Source organism: Humulus lupulus, chromosome 5, assembly GCF_963169125.1.
Source record: "Humulus lupulus chromosome 5, drHumLupu1.1, whole genome shotgun sequence".
Lineage (NCBI taxonomy): Eukaryota > Viridiplantae > Streptophyta > Magnoliopsida > Rosales > Cannabaceae > Humulus > Humulus lupulus.
The window spans coordinates 232,806,647-232,824,600 of record NC_084797.1 but is presented as its reverse complement, the minus strand read 5'-3'; the positions used below and the strand labels follow the sequence as shown (position 1 = coordinate 232,824,600).

At 38.9% G+C, this 17,954-nt stretch overlaps 2 protein-coding genes across 2 annotated transcripts; both read left to right on the top strand.

Annotated features, from left to right (window-relative positions):
* Positions 1 to 15,821: 15,821 nt before the first annotated feature.
* On the top strand, positions 15,822 to 17,056 carry LOC133780071 (protein FAR1-RELATED SEQUENCE 6-like). The gene is made up of 3 exons (XM_062219951.1): positions 15,822 to 16,245; positions 16,397 to 16,899; positions 17,015 to 17,056. The coding sequence occupies exons 1-3, from the start codon at positions 15,822 to 15,824 to the stop codon at positions 17,054 to 17,056; spliced, it is 969 nt and encodes a 322-aa protein (XP_062075935.1).
* A 27-nt stretch (positions 17,057 to 17,083) lies between these two features.
* Positions 17,084 to 17,500, top strand: LOC133780070 (uncharacterized). The gene has a single exon (XM_062219950.1). The coding sequence runs from the start codon at positions 17,084 to 17,086 to the stop codon at positions 17,498 to 17,500; it is 417 nt and encodes a 138-aa protein (XP_062075934.1).
* The last annotated feature ends 454 nt before the right edge of the window (positions 17,501 to 17,954 follow it).

Genomic DNA, 17,954 nt, shown 5'->3' with positions numbered 1-17,954 from the left:
CTGAGATTCCTCTCCTCCACCTTGGATGGCCATTGCTAGCTGCCCGGGTTTCGATTTTCCCTTCATGGAAATGCTGTAGCATTCCCTGGCGGCAAGCTGGTCGCCACGGACCGTGCATATTCCCGTGGAAGAAGGGAATTTCAGAACGAGGTGGCGAACGGAGGTGACGGCCTCAAAAGCTATGAGTGTGGGTCGACCCAAAATAGCATTGTATGCACCGGAGCAGTCGATGACCACAAACTTGAGAAGTTTGGAGACTGTCCGAGGTCCTTCTCCTAGGGTGATCACCAGCTCGATCGTTCCTATAGCCGCTGATCCTTCTCCCGAAAAACCATACAGCATTATGGAGGTTGCCTTCAGCTCGGCGATAGCTAAACCCATCTTCTCCAGCGTGGACTGGAATAGAAGGTTTACCGAGCTCCCATTATCGATCAGCACCCTCCAAACCCTTCGATTTGCGAGCTGCACTGCTACGACCAGGGGGTCGTTTGAAGGAACTAGACATGGCCAGCATCTTCTTCTGTAAAAATGATTGGTTGCTTCTCCAATCACTGTTGTTTTGGTAGACGCTGCTCTGGGACAAACTCTACCCCGTTATGCGCCTTTAGTTCGTTCACGAACCTCTTTTTGGCACCCCGGCTCGTGCCAGCCAAATGCGGACCTCCCGAGATCGTGGATATTTCTCCTCCTATCACTGGAGGAGGGACGTCTTGATCCACCCGAGACCCGGGCTGACTGGCTGGGACCTCCAGAGCAGGTCGGCCTGTCGGAGCCCTGTTCCGCGCGTACTGAGCTAACGGGCCGACTCTGATGAGAGTTTTGATCTCATCTTTCAAATGCCTACAATCATCGGTATTTTGGCCAACGTCGTTGTGCAAACGGCAAAACTTGGAGGTGTCTCTCTTCCCCTTCTGGTGCTTTAACAGCTCCGACTTCTTCCAGGGGAGGTGAGCAGAGTTCGCTAGGAAGATGTTCTCCCTAGAGTGGGTGAGCTCTGTATAAGTCGCGTAGACCAGCTTAAATTTTTCTACAGACTTATTCTTCTTTGGGCCGTGCTGGTTGCCCTCGCCGTTCCCCTTTCTCTTGCCTCCACCGAACTAGTTATTATGTGTAACGTTCTGGGTCGCTGTCGCGACCTCCGTACCCACTCTAGTGAGCTGCTCAGGGACCTGGCTGGTTCCTGCAGCTGAGGCTTGGGCCTCCTCCAAGTTGATCCATTCCTGGGCCCTATTTAGGAACTCGTTCACTGAGTTAACTCCCTTCCTTTGTATTTCGTTCCAGAGTCCCCCTTCGACGAGGATTCCAGTTCTCAAATCCATGAGCTTGTAGCTGTCATCTGCGTCTCTGGCCCGAGCAGCAACGTTTACGAACCTTCTCAAGTAAGCCTTCAGAGGCTCATCGTGTTGTTGCCTCACGTTAGCCAGAGAGTCGACCTTGACGCAGGCGGCCTGGGAGGCTCGGAATGCCCTTTTGAAGTCAGCAGAGAAAGTCTTCCAGGAGCTGATTGATTGTTTTTTGCTTTGTTTGAACCAATGCCTGGCTGGTCCAGTCAGTGTGGAGGGAAATATCAGACACCAGCTCAGGGCCAATGTTGTGGGCCATCATCAGGGTATTGAACATCCCCAGATGATCCGACGGATCTCCGTCTCCGTTAAATTTGGACAGGTGCGGCATACGGAAACCGGGTGGGTAAGCCGTTGCTGCTATGCTGGGGGCGAAGAGTTCAAGCTTGTTCCCCGAATCATACTCGTCTTTCTCTTTCTCCGACAGGAGCTTCCTCATTAGCTCTTCCATCTGAGCCAGGCGCTCAAGGGTTTTGTCCTGATTTCATTGGTTATTCCGGGGCTGCTCGACAGCTCCGGATCCATTGTATGCGTTTGGTGGGTTATTGCCCCTCCTATCTTGAGATAGATTATTTGGGGCGTTCCCACCGTTACGTACCTCGGACAGGTCTCCCCCTGAGCAAGCATGGCTGCCACCTTCTACTGGTTCCCCCTATGAGAGTTAAGGCGATCTCACAGGTTGCCCCCCTGGGTGGTTTGAGGACTTTGTGTTGAGCTTAAACGTTGACGCAGATCTCCGCCAGAAAGGTTACTCCGGCGACTGCCGGTCCAGTAGCTCCCGTTAGAGAAGCTCGGAGTCCGCCTCTCAGGGTGTGGATCCGGGCTCCCTCTGGGCGCCCTGCTACGTCGGGAAGGTCCTGAGGATGGCGGGTTTCTCCTGCTGCTTTCATAAGCTGGAATATCTCAGATGGGCCCAGGAGGAGATAGATATTTTATGGGCGACGGAGGATGCCTGATCGGAGATGCAATCCTGGTTCCGTCAGGGCGGATCAAGTTAGGTGGGGGCCTTTCAGCCTTGCCAACCTGCGGGTCCCGCGCCTGGCGATCTGGACGAGGCGCAGGACGGCTGGTGGGGACGGGCTGGTGCTGTGAGCCCTCCCCGGATCTCCTTCTGGAATTCCCTCGAGCCCTTCTGGGCGCTCTCGAGGCTGTCTGTGAACTGGGAGTTGAAGTTCGGACCGAGCGGCTATACTGTTGTTCGGCTCTAGGCATTCCTTCGAAGTTTGCCTCTCGACGGTGCGATGAGGGAACAGAGTTGGATGCCGGCGGTCTGTCCGAGCGGCTAGGCCTGGACCGATTACCCCGGCGGGACTTATGAGTCTCGCCTTGCCTCTTTCCGACGTTAGTGTCGGTTGTAAGAGGGGGTATTCGGGCCAACACCTCCTTAATCTGCTGACTAGCTTTCGCTAGTTGGCTCCTCAGCTGAGCGTTTTCCATTTCTACCGCAGTGTAAAAATCTGGGTTTGGATTAGGTGGCCGGGGCGCCAAACTTCCAGTGTCATCTTGGCCCACCGGCTGTTTGCCCGGCCACTGCTGGACCTCAGGAATTTGTTCACCGGAGATGGCGGCATGATGAGCCTCCTGCCCAGCATGTTGTTCTGCCTCGTTACCGTGTCTTGATCGAGTGGTCACCATAGTTAGACGTTTGTGATAGCACCAATCTAACTAGCTCTCAATGAAAGCACCAAACTGTTGACGCGGTTCTTCGCCAACAGGTAATTAAGAAAATAAGAGGAAGGGATTAGCGCTTTGTAATGAACCGAAATAGATGGATGATCTTTTTATGGACTGGTGACACGAAATACGTTTTTTTAGGTGGTTCAAAGGTTAAAATCCTTCTACTCCACCAGTCAATATTATTTCTATATGCCTGGTATTCCTTTACAGGGTATTTCCTTATACAATAGAATCCAACCCTTTGCAACTCCCAGGGTCTCCATATTTATAGGAGAGGGCACCTGGGGGTTGGTAAGGGGAGTCATCCCGTGACCTTCTTATCTATCATATCACTTCTGTGACATTCATGATTAATTCCTAAAACCTGACACATGAAGTGTGGTCTAATCAGTAGGTAAGGGGGATAATGGGCCGCACGGCCCAACCCAGTCGTGGGTGCCTGAATACGTACGTTCATTGTTAGGTTGATTTTAGGTTTGTTTTAGAGATTGTTTTATGTTATGTTTTTAGTTATTTAGGATTGTTTAGCGCATATTTATGCTTGTTTTCTTCTTGTTTCAGGCTTTAATGGTCAAGTACATAATATGGAGTGAAATGAGAAGAAACATGTTAAATATGATAAATAAGATGGATTTTGTGTTGATTGTGGAGTTTCAAGACATTATGTGTGGAAAATACTACATTGAAGATGCTCAACACACGTCGTTTATGCTCTATAACGCAAGTCTGAGACTTCAAGCCGCATTTTGACCATGATTTATTCACTTTATGGAAATACTTCTAGAAATAGAAGTTGTAGATATTTCTCTTATCTTTCCATATATTTTTTAATCATTCAATTCGGAGTTATATCGAATGAGTTATAATCAAAATACGATGAGCTGACGCTGCAGGCTGTTTGAAACGAGTTTCGTTCTATTCTGACTTTAGCGCTATAGCGCCATAATAAGAGCGCTACAGCGCTAGTGCACCAGATTTTGAGGCCTTTTGCCACTGTTAATAGCGCTATAGCGCTCCAGAAGTAGCGCTACAGCGCTAGTGACGCGATTTTCACATTTCTGACCACTTTTTGAATGGCAATTTGGTCTTTTCACTTGGAACTTTGGAGGGATACTTAAGAAACATAATGTTGCGACTTTAGCAGTTTTAGAAGGGGAGATTGACAAAAAAACCCTAGATGAAGCAAGGAGGCTAGAGAAGAAACAACAAGAAAACTCAGAGTTCTTTTTTTCTTTTTCTTTATCTTTTGATTCTATGTTTATGTTTGATTGAGTCATGTTTATGAACTAAATTTTTGTTTAGGTTTTCTAATTGACTCTCTTGAAACTCTATTATGATTTAATGCATTTATCTATTTCCTCTTCATTCTGAAATCTATTCAATTTGTGTTTATTGTGTATGTATTTGACTGCGCATCTTTTACATATGATTTATGAATTTGAATCAAAATCTGAAAAGTGAGATTTGAATATGCTAAAATTGAATAGACATAGACTTCAATTTAGAACGAGAGTATCAAATTGGTTTATGTGATTGAAGGTTGTATTCACTGCTTCCTATTGTTTGAATTTACCATAGAAATATAGGGAATTCACACTAGGTCGAGTTTTCTATTTCTTAACTCGAATAGTTAACACTTTTGCAAACCTATCATTTCAGTGAAGAAGAGTTTCAGTAGTAATTGCATTAAAGATTAATAGAGTGGATAGTAGAGAAGATTAGGATTCCTATTTGTTTTACAGTGAATTCAATCCAAGGTTTTGCTATTATTTGTTATTTGTTTAATTTTTAATTATTGCTTCTGAATATTATAGTTTCTTTTGCGGTGTCTAAAAGAATCAAGAATTTTAATTGATCAAATAGAAAGAGAAATTAATTGACTGGTAATTGAGAATTCATTCCTTGAGGACGATACTTGGTTTTTACCATATTATTACAAATTGCGACTGTGTGCACTTGCATAGCTTAAAAATTTCGCAACATTCATGCTGCGTGTCCGAGAAGTCAGGGACATATCAGACACGTGATGTCTGATATATGCACGTTTACCTTGCGTGGTTGACTTTACAAAAGGTCATAGCTTCCAACTCTAGCCCGTGGCACGAGCTGGATGCCTCCTCGACCTACAGCCTTCACAGACCTGACTCGGTCCGTGAGTAGTCTTGGTGAACCTTTTGGATACCCGAGCTAACGAGGTAGGACCTGACGACAGCAACTCCGGTCATGGGGGATCCACGTGGCTGATATGATTTAGGCCGTATCTCAGCTCGCTAATAGCCCGTTGGAAAATTAGGGCGTACATTATTATTATTATTATTATTATTATTATGTCAAATAACAATCCCAAATTTCAAAATAATGTCTCAACCTTGAGTAGTATTTGGATGGGCATGATCAGTTTCATTCTGGACAGTATGGGGCTGGTAGGTCACGATAGGGTGATTTGTGCGACTTATGTATTGCGAGATGATGCTCAGACGTGGTGGGAAGTAGTATCCCAGACACGAGACACAACTGTGATGGACTGGAAGGATTTTAGGCAGCTGTTCAATGAAAGATATTACTGTGATGTAGCCAAGACAGCTAAGATGAATGAGTTTCTGAATCTCGTTCAGGGAAATGCAACAGTAACCGAGTATATTAAAAGATTTGATGGGTTGGCCAAGTTTGCTTTTGACATGGTACCCACAGATGTAGCTCGGAATGAAAGGTTTATTCAGGGGTTGAATTCCAAAATAGCTCAGGGCATTAGAGTTGCCCCAGTGCATGAAACCTCCACCTACGCTCAGGTGGTAGGGAAGGCTCTTGCTGTTGAGAGCATAAGAAATGAGAAGAAGAGTGTCAGAGAGCACGGAGCTTAGGCAGTGACACCACCATTTATTGGAGCAAGCAAGAAGGAAAGCTAGAAGACATATCCAATATGTGCTTGGTGCAAGCGACGTCATATGGGAGAATGCCGAGCAAAGGCATGTGTTCTTATGTGACATGGTTGGGCGTTTTAAGAAGGATTGCCCAAGGCTAAGAAAGGATGAGCAAAAGGGGATGGACAGCTCGACTCCAGCTCGAGTGTTCGTTCCGATGTAGCCAGAGACTGAGACTAGTTACTCAGGGGTGGCAGGTCAGCTTTCTAGTTCTTATTTATTTATTTTTTTTGTATTGTGCTGACTGGTTTTAGTACCATGTTGTTTCTTTGTTGGTTGCATCTAGAGAGGCATAAAGATAATATGCACATCACATGGTCATGTTATGATGGGAATACGATACTGTATTGGTGATCTAAGAGATGAGTTGGGTTATGATAAAAAGGACTCATCAGTGATTTTGATAAAGTTGGTTATGACTGCCTTTGGTATGATTCAGGATATGGATTGGTTAAGTAAGTATGGGGCAATGCTAAATTGCAAGGAAAGGATAGTAACTCTTGGGCTAAAGAGTGGGGAAAGCCTTGTGACAGTTGGCAATGTGCATGGATTTTGTATGCTGATAACATCTGTATTTAGAGCCAGAGATCTATTGCAGGGGGATGCATAGAACTCTTAGCTAGTGTGGTGGATACCACTTAGATTGCGCCAGTGGGATCAGGACAGACTGGATTAGTCTGTGAGTTTCTGGATGTGCTTCCAGGGGACTTGCTAGGGTTTACTTTATATGAAGAGGTAGAATGGTGAGTGGATTGGTGTCAGGGATGGAATCAGGTCTAGGGCACGGTATTGAATGGCTTCTGAAAAGTTGGAAGACCTAAGGGATTCAGTTATTGGATAAGGTGGAATTCTCTAAGTTGGATCTTAGATCTAGTTAATACCAGTTGAAGATCAGGGAGAAGGATATGTAAAAGACTGACTATTGTATCAGATAAGGGCACTAGGAGTGCTGGGTATATTTTGAGGATTCGGATAATGCCAAGATTGCTTTGATGAATAAGATGAATAGAGTATTTAAGGATTATTTGAATGGGATTTGTGATCGTTTTGATTGATGGTATCGTGATGTATTTTCTGTGGAGATTTGCCAAGGTCAAGGAATGCCTTAGGGGCAGGAGTTTCCTTGGACGGGCAGGATATTATATGTGCCTCGAGAAAGAGTTATGAGTCTTTTTGCAGATCAGAATCAGTTTGTAGGTTGTTATGACACCTCAGTGACAGGGAGAAGTGATTGCTTATGCAACATGTTGGTTAAAGGATTTGACCAGAACTAGAGTGAAGTTTCTGGTGGGTCGGTTGGCCAGCTTTATGCTTGAGATTATCATTTCGGAAAGGATCAAAAGGAAAATGATTAAGTGAACCACAGATAGGAAAGATTGAGTAGAAAGTCTTAGCTGGATTAGCTAAGGATAAAACAGTGTTAGGTATAAATTTATTGAGGTATAAGGATCAGATTTGGAATTCGATGGACACTGAGATTAATTGGGAGATTCCGGATGAATCTCATGCTACTCTTTTATTCTCTTCATTCAGGCATCATGACAGTGTAATAGAATATGAAAACTTTATAGTGCTGGCCTGGGATAAAGAGGGACATAATGGAATACGTGGTAAAGTTCTTAACCTGTTAGCAGGTCAAGACAGAGTATCAGAAATCAGTAAGGCCATTGTAGCCTTTGAGTATTCTATAGTGGAAATAACGAATCATCGCAATGGGTTTCGCGGTGGGACTGCCCAGGATAGTGGGTCGGCGTGATTTGATTTGGGTCATTAGGGACCAGTATTCCAAGTGAGTTTATTTATATCAGTAAGAATGAATAATACACCTAATCAGCATTCAGATCTCGATGTGAGAATGATAGTATGTCTTCTTGAGAATTCAAGGTCTATCTTATCAGATGAGGACTCAGTTTTTACTTCCAGGTCTTGGAAGGGTTAAGGAAGGCGATGAGTATATAGATGGAATTCAATACAGTTCATTATCCTCAAACTGATGGTAAATTAGAGAGAGAAAGAGAGTTATCCAGTATTGGAAAGGTGTCTTATGAGATGAGGTATACTCGAGAATGTTTATCACCCGTTTATTGGAATAAGATGGGTGAGGTGTTGATTTTGGATCCTGAGGTAGTTCAGGGGACCATTGAGATTATTAGAGGTTAGAGCTTAGATGCTCACTTCTCAGAGTAAATGGAAACGTTACCTGAATTGAAAAGCAAGAACATGGAGTTCCAAGTAGAAGATTGTATCTTCCTTAAAGTATCACCATGGAAAGGGGTGAGGAGTTAAGGGCAAGTTGAGCCTTAGATTAATATGACCGTTTGAGTCCTAGATAGGACTGGTCAGGTTGCCTTTAGATTGGCTTTATCTTTGGCATTGTCAGTAGTATACAGTGTATTTTAGATTTCCATGTTGAGGACATGGGTTAAAGGAAACTCATGTGTTGAGTTATGAGAATCTGGAGATTGAGGCTAAGTTATCCTGAAAAGAATAGCCAACTCAGATATGAGACTGAAAGAATAAGGTTCTGAGGAAAAAAGTTATACCTTGAGTCAAGATAATGTTTCAGGGACAGTGAGGTCGAGGGAATGACCTGGGAGACTGGAATCAGTTGTGCGGAATTTATATTCCGAGCAGTTCAGATAAATTTCGAGGACGAAATTTCTGTAAGGAAGAGATAGTTGTACTGCCCCAAAATTCCTAATAAGGTTTAGGACCTTGATTAGGAGGTCGGGAGGGCCATAATTGATTTATTATGCCATTAAATGATTATATGCATGTTTATGTGAATTATATTACAATATGATGATAAATGCATGCATATAGGTCCATTTTTAATTATAAGGGCATTTTGGTAATTTGGCCCATTTATGGCATAATTGTGTATTTTCATGCATGTGGGTGAATTATGATTAATACCACATTATATGTGGATTTGTTCAAGCCATTTAGCATGAGACAATCTCAGAATGCAAGTTATCGGTCTGGTCATAATGGGGTTTAATTTCGGAGCTCGGGGTGAGTCTCGGGGTAATTTGGTGATTAGAACATTGTCGGAAATTAAAGGGTAATGGGATGTGATTTATTAGCATTTGAGAATATTAGGAATAATGATAATTGGAAGACGTTAATTATGATTAGCGGATTAGATGGGAAAGGACAATTTTGCCCTTGGGGGCTGTTAAGAAAAAAAAATAAGCCTAGGGGCATTTTGGTCTTTTGACCTAAAGGATATATATAACCTTAAGAAGCTTTAGGCAGCAGAAAAATAGAGCATCACCTTCCCTTCAAACCAATCATCAATTCCTCTTCCTTTTCTTTGAATTTTGAAGCTCAAGTTTAAGGTATCTAGTGTGGGAATCAAGGCTTAAGGGTTTGGGCTTGTGTTCAGCCATAGAGGAGGATTCAATTCGGGTTCAAGGTAAGGTTTTAGTTCAATTTTCTGGTTTCTTACTCTGTTTTTGGAGTTAGTTTTGAGACAGAACTTTTGATTATAGAATTGAGTAAATGGTGTGGTTTTTGATAGTTTAAGGCTTGGGTTTTGTTGGTTATATGCTGGACAAGTTGTGGTAATTGTTGGGAACTTTGGTTTATGTTGTTGGAGATGTTTTAGTGAGGTTTTGAATTGGGTTCGAAGAGGAAAAACAAGGGTTTTTGGCTGGGTTTTAGCTGGGGCCGCGACTCTATTCTAGAGCGCCGCGGCCCAAGCTCGATGAAGAAGCAAGAGGGTGCAAGAAGGTCGTTGGGCCGCGACATGGGAAAGGTAAGGCTGCAGCCCGTGTTGGGGATTGAAGGTTGGCGCCTCTGTTTGGGGAGGTAGGTCGCTGCATGGTGGATGTAGGGCCGCAACCCTTAGTGGAATTTTTGGCTAGGGAAGTGTTTTCATCATGGGAACTCAAACCTTAGGCCTCGAGATCGTTTCTACTAACCGGTTTAGTGGGATTTGATGTCCCGGAGGCTAGGTCTTGGTCCGGGAACCTTTATTATAGATTTTATTGATGGAATCTCATATTTGGTTATGACTAGGTGGCCACTAAGGGATCAAAGCATTGACTGTTCTCAAAGGTCATTCAATTATTATTTCTCGCTCGAACCAGAGGTAAGAAAACTGCACCCAGTATGTGATGCATGTGATTTATGAGGAACATGTGATTAGGGCTTGCCATGAATGTTGCATATGAGATTGCTTACTTATGCGTGGCACTGACTAACTAGTCAGAATTGGCAATGGTGTCAGTATTAATTGTGAAGTTGTGACTCATTAGTCAAGTTCGGCAGTAGTACTGAGCACTGGTCACGTGGTATTGACTAATAAGTCAAGAACGGTCTTAGTGTGTTTAATGCAAGCCGACAAAGATTAGATCTAATCGACATCTGCATTGAATGACTCAAATGAGCATTAATTCCGGACCGACCTCAAGTTCGATGAAAACTAAAAGCGCTTGTCTAGCCTATGGTTAGTCACTTAGAGCCACGGTCAGAAAGCCCTAGTGACTATTTAGTCACATGGCTATGGGTGCTGAGCCCAGGTGACTGCTTCGTCACATGGTTGTGGGTGCCGAGCCCTGTAGTGACTTGTTCGTTAGTCACTCATCTTATTAGAGCCATGGACAGAAAGCCCAGGTGATTGCTTTGTCACATGGCTATGGTGACTGAGCTCTCTAGTGACTTGCTTGTCAGTCACTCATTATGGTTAAACAGAACCTCAAAGTGATATTCACTCATCTGTTCAGGGCTATAAGCTCTATATGATTATAATGATCATCATTCGCATGGCTATGGGTGCTGAGCCCCGTGGTGACTTGCTTGTCAGTCACTCATTATGGTTAACGAAACCACAAGTGTTAAATCACTCATCTGATTAGGATTGACTTGATAGTCATCTAATCAGGAGGGCAGGATTCCTAATCAGGGGTTTCCCCATCATTATCTGAACTTAATTGCATGCTTGAATAGGGCTATAATTGCTAGGCATGCCAGATATGATTTTGTGATATGATATTACTATTCATGAGCATATTGAGTTTTCTTGCTGGGCTTTGGCTCACGGGTGCTGTGTGGTGCAGGTAAAGGCAAAATAAAGTTGAACCATCCTTGAGTCGGAGAGTTTAGGTGACGATGTGTACATATGCGGCTGCTCGACCGCCAATGGTTGAAAGAGGAACTAGGGTTTAACCCTGTTTTGCTGCTTAGATCGACTGGTTGTAAATATTTTTTTGTAATGAACATTTAAATTATATTTTTGGGATCCCAATGTATACATTAAACGTTTTAGTGAAATGTTATATCTTAACCAAAAATTTTAATCCTAAACCGCTAATCATACTTAGTTACACAATTATGGCCAAATGACTCGGTTAGTGAGTTTAGCACTGTTCAAAATGCACACTGTAACGGTCCCTGGAGTTTAGGGTGTTACAATTTGCTCCCTCACTTTTGACATTGTCTTCAAATGCCTCCTAAATGGCAAAAACTAGTCTTCTTTTACCCCCTAACTACTTCTTTTAATATGAATTTACCCCCAAACCTTTTGCTTATCATTAAATATCACATACATGAAATATTTATTTCAATTTTACCCTTAAATTTTCTTTTTATTATAAATTTAATCATACAATTAATTTTATTTTTATTTAATTGTTACATAAGTTAAAAAAAAAGATTTATCATTTTTTACCTATAATTTATAGGGGCTGATTATGTAACTTTTTGTTAGATTATATAATTGATGAAATGGTTAGAAAAAATTCAATAAAGATAAATTTGTTAATAATGTTTTTAATGTATTTGTTAGCTATAAGTAAATAAAAAAAATTGGGAAAATGTTGATGTGGAAAAAACTAAAAATAAAAAATAATTTATATAGTTTTGTTATTGTTTTGTGTTATTTATCTATTATTAATAATAAAACTAAATGAGAGTTTGTTAAAATATTTATTTTTTCCAAAAAAAAAATATATACATGAATTATATAAGTAAGATTTAAAGAAAAAAACTTAAGCAACTTACAAAATTTTATATCATTTATTTGGTTATTTATTAATTTAATTTTTTAAGGTAAATTAACTTTTATAATGGTTAGTAAAATCATAATTAGTTTAAAATGTTTCATATTTTTGATCAATTTTACTTTGTCATATATTATACCATAAATTAATAGCATATTTGTTAGGGGAAAAAAATTAATAAAAATAATTTTATCAATGTATGTGATATTTAATGATAAATAAAAAGTTTAGGGAGTAAATTCAAATGAAGAAGAGTAGTTAGGGGGTAAAAGATGATTAATTTTCCATTTTGGGGGCATTTGAAGACAATATTAAAAGTGAGGGGGACAAATATATACTACTAGCAAAAGTAGGGGTAAAATGGATAATTGTTCTAGAATTTATATTATTATAGTAAAAAAAATATTTTAGTTAAAGTTATAGGTTAGAAGAGGAAAAAGTTTTGCCAAAAAAAAGTTATAGGTTAGAAGAGGAAAAAGTTTTGCCAAAAAAAAAATGGGAAAAATAAACATAGTTTTTATATTTATGGGAAAAAAATAATTATACAAAATATGGTAAGTTTTGAAAAAAAAAAGTTTAAAATATGGTAATTCCATAGAATGTAAAAAATAGATTACCATAATCATAAATACACAAAACTCTTTCACTCTCTCATTTCTCTCGCCCACGATACCCCTCTCTCTCTCTCTCTCTTTCTCTTCTCCTTTCTTCCTCTCTCCTCCCCCATTTGGTTCTCTTATCTCAGCCCTCCGCCGACAATGCTACCTTTGCCCCCGCCCCCCAGGACGACAATGCACCTCCGCCCCCTCCCCTGATGGCGGCGTACCTCCGCCCCTCTGCTTCTTCTTCTTCTTCTCTAGTTTTATTTTTATTCTCTTTGTTATTCTTCTTCTTTTTCACATCTGGTTTTGTCATTTCAAATATGATTTTGCACTTCATATTTAATTTTTTTTTCCATCTTAACGTAACTGTAACCGGTTGCACTCACAATCTGTTCTGATTTCTGAGTTTTTTTTTTAGATCTGTTTAAGTAACCAGGTACAATGGCGTCTGATTATTTTCATTCATATCTGATTTTTTTAAATCTAGCTATAACCAGTTACAATAATGATTAATTTAGATTTGTTTATTTAGATCTAATTTTGTTTTCACACCTGACTAAGTAACCAGGTATTATGGTGATTGTTTTTTTTTTAGATCTGAATCTGTAACTAATTACGATTATGACTAGTTTAGCTTTTTTGTTTGTGATCCTATTTGTTTCCAAGTCTGGCAAAGTAACCGATTACTATTGCAACTGGCAGTTACCTTCACAATGAATTTAGTTTATTTTTTTCATATCAGTTTTTTCTTTCCCAAATCTTACTAAGTAACCAGTTACAATTTAGTTGATATTTTGATAATGGTACATTGCTAAAAAATTAAAATTATTTTTATAGTTGTAACTAGTTACTACAACATCACCTAAAAAATAAAACTGATTTTTGTTGTTATAACTAGTTACCACACATCACTAAAAAAATTGACAGTGACGTAGGATTACTATCACAAAAAAAAAAATCAAAATTCTTTTGATAGTAGTAACCAATTAGTCCGGATAAAATGTTGATTGAAGATAAAAAATAGAAGAAATGAGAATAAAAAATATGGTGATGAAGGTCTCAGATTTTTTTATAAAAAAATATTTTATAAAATATAAATGATAAAAAATAATACAAATTGATTAAAATTATTAAAATAATACCAAAACATATCAAAAATAACTACTAAAAAAGTATAAAAGATAAAATATAATATCAAAATAATATTTTATAAATATATGGGAAAAAACTCTCACATATTTGGAGGAATTTCATGGAATTTATTATAGAGAAATTAACATAAATATGGGAAAATTAACTTAACTTAACATATATATGGTCAAAAGAATAATTAAGCCAAATATGGTAGTACACGCTTAAAACAAAATATAAAATATGGAATTCCCATAAACTAAGAAACCAGATTCCCATAACATTCATAATTTTCCTATAAACTGCCGACTATAAGATTCCAATCAAGAAACCAATCGCCGATCAATAACTCTCACTTCTCCGGCCACTGCAATCCATCCTCCATTGTTTCCGATCGCAACATCATCTTCTCTGGCAACAACACTCTTCTCCGATCAAGCAATAAAATTCTTGATCGCCTGCTATTGCCTCTCAGAAGTGTTGCTTCAAATCTACCTCGCGAATCGAACACTTTCGCAGTCTTTCTCTCCAGCATTCTCCAGTCATCGAATTAAATATAGAATTCAATTTCTGATCAATTACTCTTCTTCTCTGGCAACTAAACAGAATTTCGATTCTTGTTCAACAATCACATCTCCTTCACAGACAAATAATTTGCTTTTAGCTTCGTTTCTACGATTTCTCAACAGGTAACATTTAAACTAAGCAAAATCTTATTTGAAATATACGATATGCAAAATAATACCACAAAGAAATAGGAAATTACTTTCTTAATTACTCACATGAAACCAGTTACATCACAAAACTTGAACATTTACATAACTCAAATATTACAAAAAAATATAAAATAAAACAACAAAATAAATACAGTAACCAGTTACACACGAAAAAATAATAATAACATTCTGCATAATAATTTATCATGAAACATGGAAAATAGATCTTGATTTACGTTTATGAAACCGGTTACATAATATATTTATAACTTTGCATATTTGAAATATAAAAAACAAAAAAAACAACACATTCACTAAGGTAACCAGTTACACACGCAAAACTGAACAAAATGAAAAATAATTAATTATAGAACCTGGAAAATAGTTCTTGATTAACTTAAAGAAACCGATTACTTAAATATTTTCAACATATGTTAATATTCATTCACTAAAGTAACCAGTTACATTTGAAACAACACTAAAAATTATGTTGTGCTATATTGCAGATATGGAATCCATAATGACATTGATTCATTTTGGAGGAAAATGGACAGATAGATATCAGTATGATGACTACACCATGACTGGACTGATAATACCAACAAATTGTTCTCTAAACAATTTGGCTCATCTAGTGAAAACTGAAATAAAATGCAATATTCAAAATATTGAGCTGAGTTACCAGTTATCACCAGGTATGCCACCAATGAAATTACTCACTAACAATTCAATCATATTCTACATTGAGCTGAAAAAGAAGCAAAATGCAGTAACAGAGCTACCACTATGCATCACCACTTTTGATCAAACAGTAGCTGAAATTATTGAACACAATACATATGAAGAAGAAACACAAATACATAACACAGATCTAGAAATGCTAGTTCTTCAACTAAACAACCAGCAATCAGCTACAGAGTTACAATATGACGAAGCAACCTGCGCGACAAATAACCAGGTACAAACCTTCCCAAACATTACAGACATAGCTGATAATGTAGCAGATTTTATCATAGAGAGAATAGAAGAAAACAAAAGAAAAAGATAAGAAGAAACCGAAATTATAACTGATCATAAAGTTTTCAAAGTTGAATAATGCCAAATTTATAAGGACAAAAAGCTCTTGAAATCTGCTCTATGTTATTATGCTATGATCCACAACATCCAATTCAAGATAAAAAGATCTGAACCGAGAGAGTACCTGGTAACTTGTGTGGATGAAAATTGTATCTGGCTACTTAGAACTTCAAAGTTCAGGAAAACAGAAACATTTAAAATAAGAAAGTATGTAAAAACTCACACCTGCTCCTTGCACATCATTATGGAAGACGACATGCATGCAAATTGCAATGTGATTGGAGAACTTATAAAAACAAAATACATGTCAATAAAGAGAGTACACACACCAAATGAAATAATCAGCGACATGCTAGATGATTATGGTGTTTCAATGGGGTATCAAAAAGCCTGGAGAGCAAGAGAAAAAGCTTTAGAATTGGCAAGAGGAAACCAAGATGATTCATACCAAAAACTTCTCATCTACATTCACATGCTAAAAGTCTCGAACCCAGGTACAATAACGCACCTGGTTACAGACAATAAAGATCACTTCAAATATGTGTACCTAGCATTTGCAAATTCCATCAAAGGATGGAAACACTGCAGGCCAGTCATTGTGATAGATGAAACTTACTTGAAGACATCATTTGGAGGAACTTTATTCACTGCTTCAACAATGGATGCTAACAACAACATATTTCCATTAGCCTTTGGAATAGGAGACTCTCAAAATGTTTCATCATGGTTATGGTTTTTCACAAAGCTTAAGGAGACATATGGAGAAAGAGAAGGTACTGTTTTCTTTTTTTATTCTTATTCAAATAAATTAAACACATAAAATAAACTGTTTAATAACAATTCAACAATATAATAGTAAAAAAATAATAGTCATATAAATTAATGAAACCAGTTACTTCATCGTGATTTTACAAACATGTATAGCAATCATTTCAGACAGGCACAAAAGCATAGAAAATGCTATAAACAATGTATACCCTAAAACTTTCCATGGAGCATGCATATTCCACCTGCTAAACAACATCAAAGTCAATTTCGGTGTCCATGGGGAGGACCTAAACATAAACTTTGTGAAAGTAGAAAAGGCATACAGGGTACAATCATTTGAGCACTACATGCATGAAATAGACAAGATTGACACTCATATAAGACCGTATTTACAAAAAATTGGATGTCACACTTGGTCTAGATGCCATGCTCCAACAAGAAGATATACAATGATGACATCAAATATAGCCGAATCGATAAATGTTGCATTGAAAGCTGCAAGAACACTGCCAATCACTACAATGATGGAAGATCTTCGAAGTTTAGTTCAAAAATGGGTATGGAAAAATGGTAACGAAGCAAACGGAACATTCACACAAGTAACAACAGATACTGAAACTGTGCTTAGAGAAAACTTTATTCAGGCCATTAAATTTAAGGTAATTAACATATATTATGCACTTAATATTATTTACCAAAACATTCGGTAACCAATTACTAATAATTACCACAGTAACCAGTTTCTAACATGGATTCCTCTACTAAAATAAACAGGTCTTCCCAGTAAACACTATACTGTACCAAGTTGTGGTATAAGACAAAGGAAATTTTATAGTCAACCTAATGGAGAAAACATGTGAGTGCAAAAGGTTCCAACAAGATGAAATACCGTGTGCACATGCAATAGCAGTATTTGCCAAAACACGGCTGAAAACATATGATGATGTTGCTGATTACTACAAAACTACAACTATGAAAGCAACATATGAGTCAACTGTTCATCCATTGCTAAATGAAAGCGAATGGACACTACCAGAGACTTTAAACAAAATTGCCCTACCCCCAAAAACAAGAAAGCCACCAGGCCGCCCTAGAAGGAAAAGAATCAAATCTAGAGGAGAACCGAAAGTGCATGTTAAATGTGGAAGATGCGCGCAACCAGGACATAATAGAAAAACATGCGGGAATGAACCAATCCCAAAGCAGCGAAACCCAACAAAGCCAAAGAAATTAGACTATAAATTTGTAAAGAGTAGATAGACTACTGTTATCCAAAGAACAGGCGTGGATGACGTGGCAAACATTTTTAACACGTGGTTGACACCTGGCAGAGGTCCTGATCGACTATCGTCTAGGGAGATTCCCATGACATAACATTTGGATTTTATATACGACCGGCTTGGTCGTATACTCCGTATATTTTGAGAAGATCTTGTGTAATTGTAATCATATCTGAGATTATCTCCCATAATTCCTGAGTATCCGATTATTTAGGAAAGAATATCTCCAACTAATTCATGTAATCCTCCTTGAGCCTATAAATAGAGAAAAAATAGTTCAAGGGAAGACTGGACAGGTTGCTGATGCTGCACCATCTCAACCTCCTCCTCCGAACATGGCTGAGAATGAGCCACACTTGGAGTTTGATGAGGAGGAACTGGACTTCGAAACGCTGAGAAATACTCTGGGAGTATTGCAAGATGAATTGGCCAGT

Excerpts from the sequence above, each read along its gene's own strand:
- LOC133780071 (XM_062219951.1), top strand. The coding sequence starts at position 15,822 with ATGCTAGATGATTATGGTGTTTCAATGGGGTATCAAAAAGCCTGGAGA. Across the intron at positions 16,246-16,396 it reads GACATATGGAGAAAGAGAAG|CAATCATTTCAGACAGGCAC; the intron begins GTACTGTTTTCT and ends AAACATGTATAG. Across the intron at positions 16,900-17,014 it reads TTCAGGCCATTAAATTTAAG|GTCTTCCCAGTAAACACTAT; the intron begins GTAATTAACATA and ends TAAAATAAACAG.
- LOC133780070 (XM_062219950.1), top strand. The coding sequence starts at position 17,084 with ATGGAGAAAACATGTGAGTGCAAAAGGTTCCAACAAGATGAAATACCG.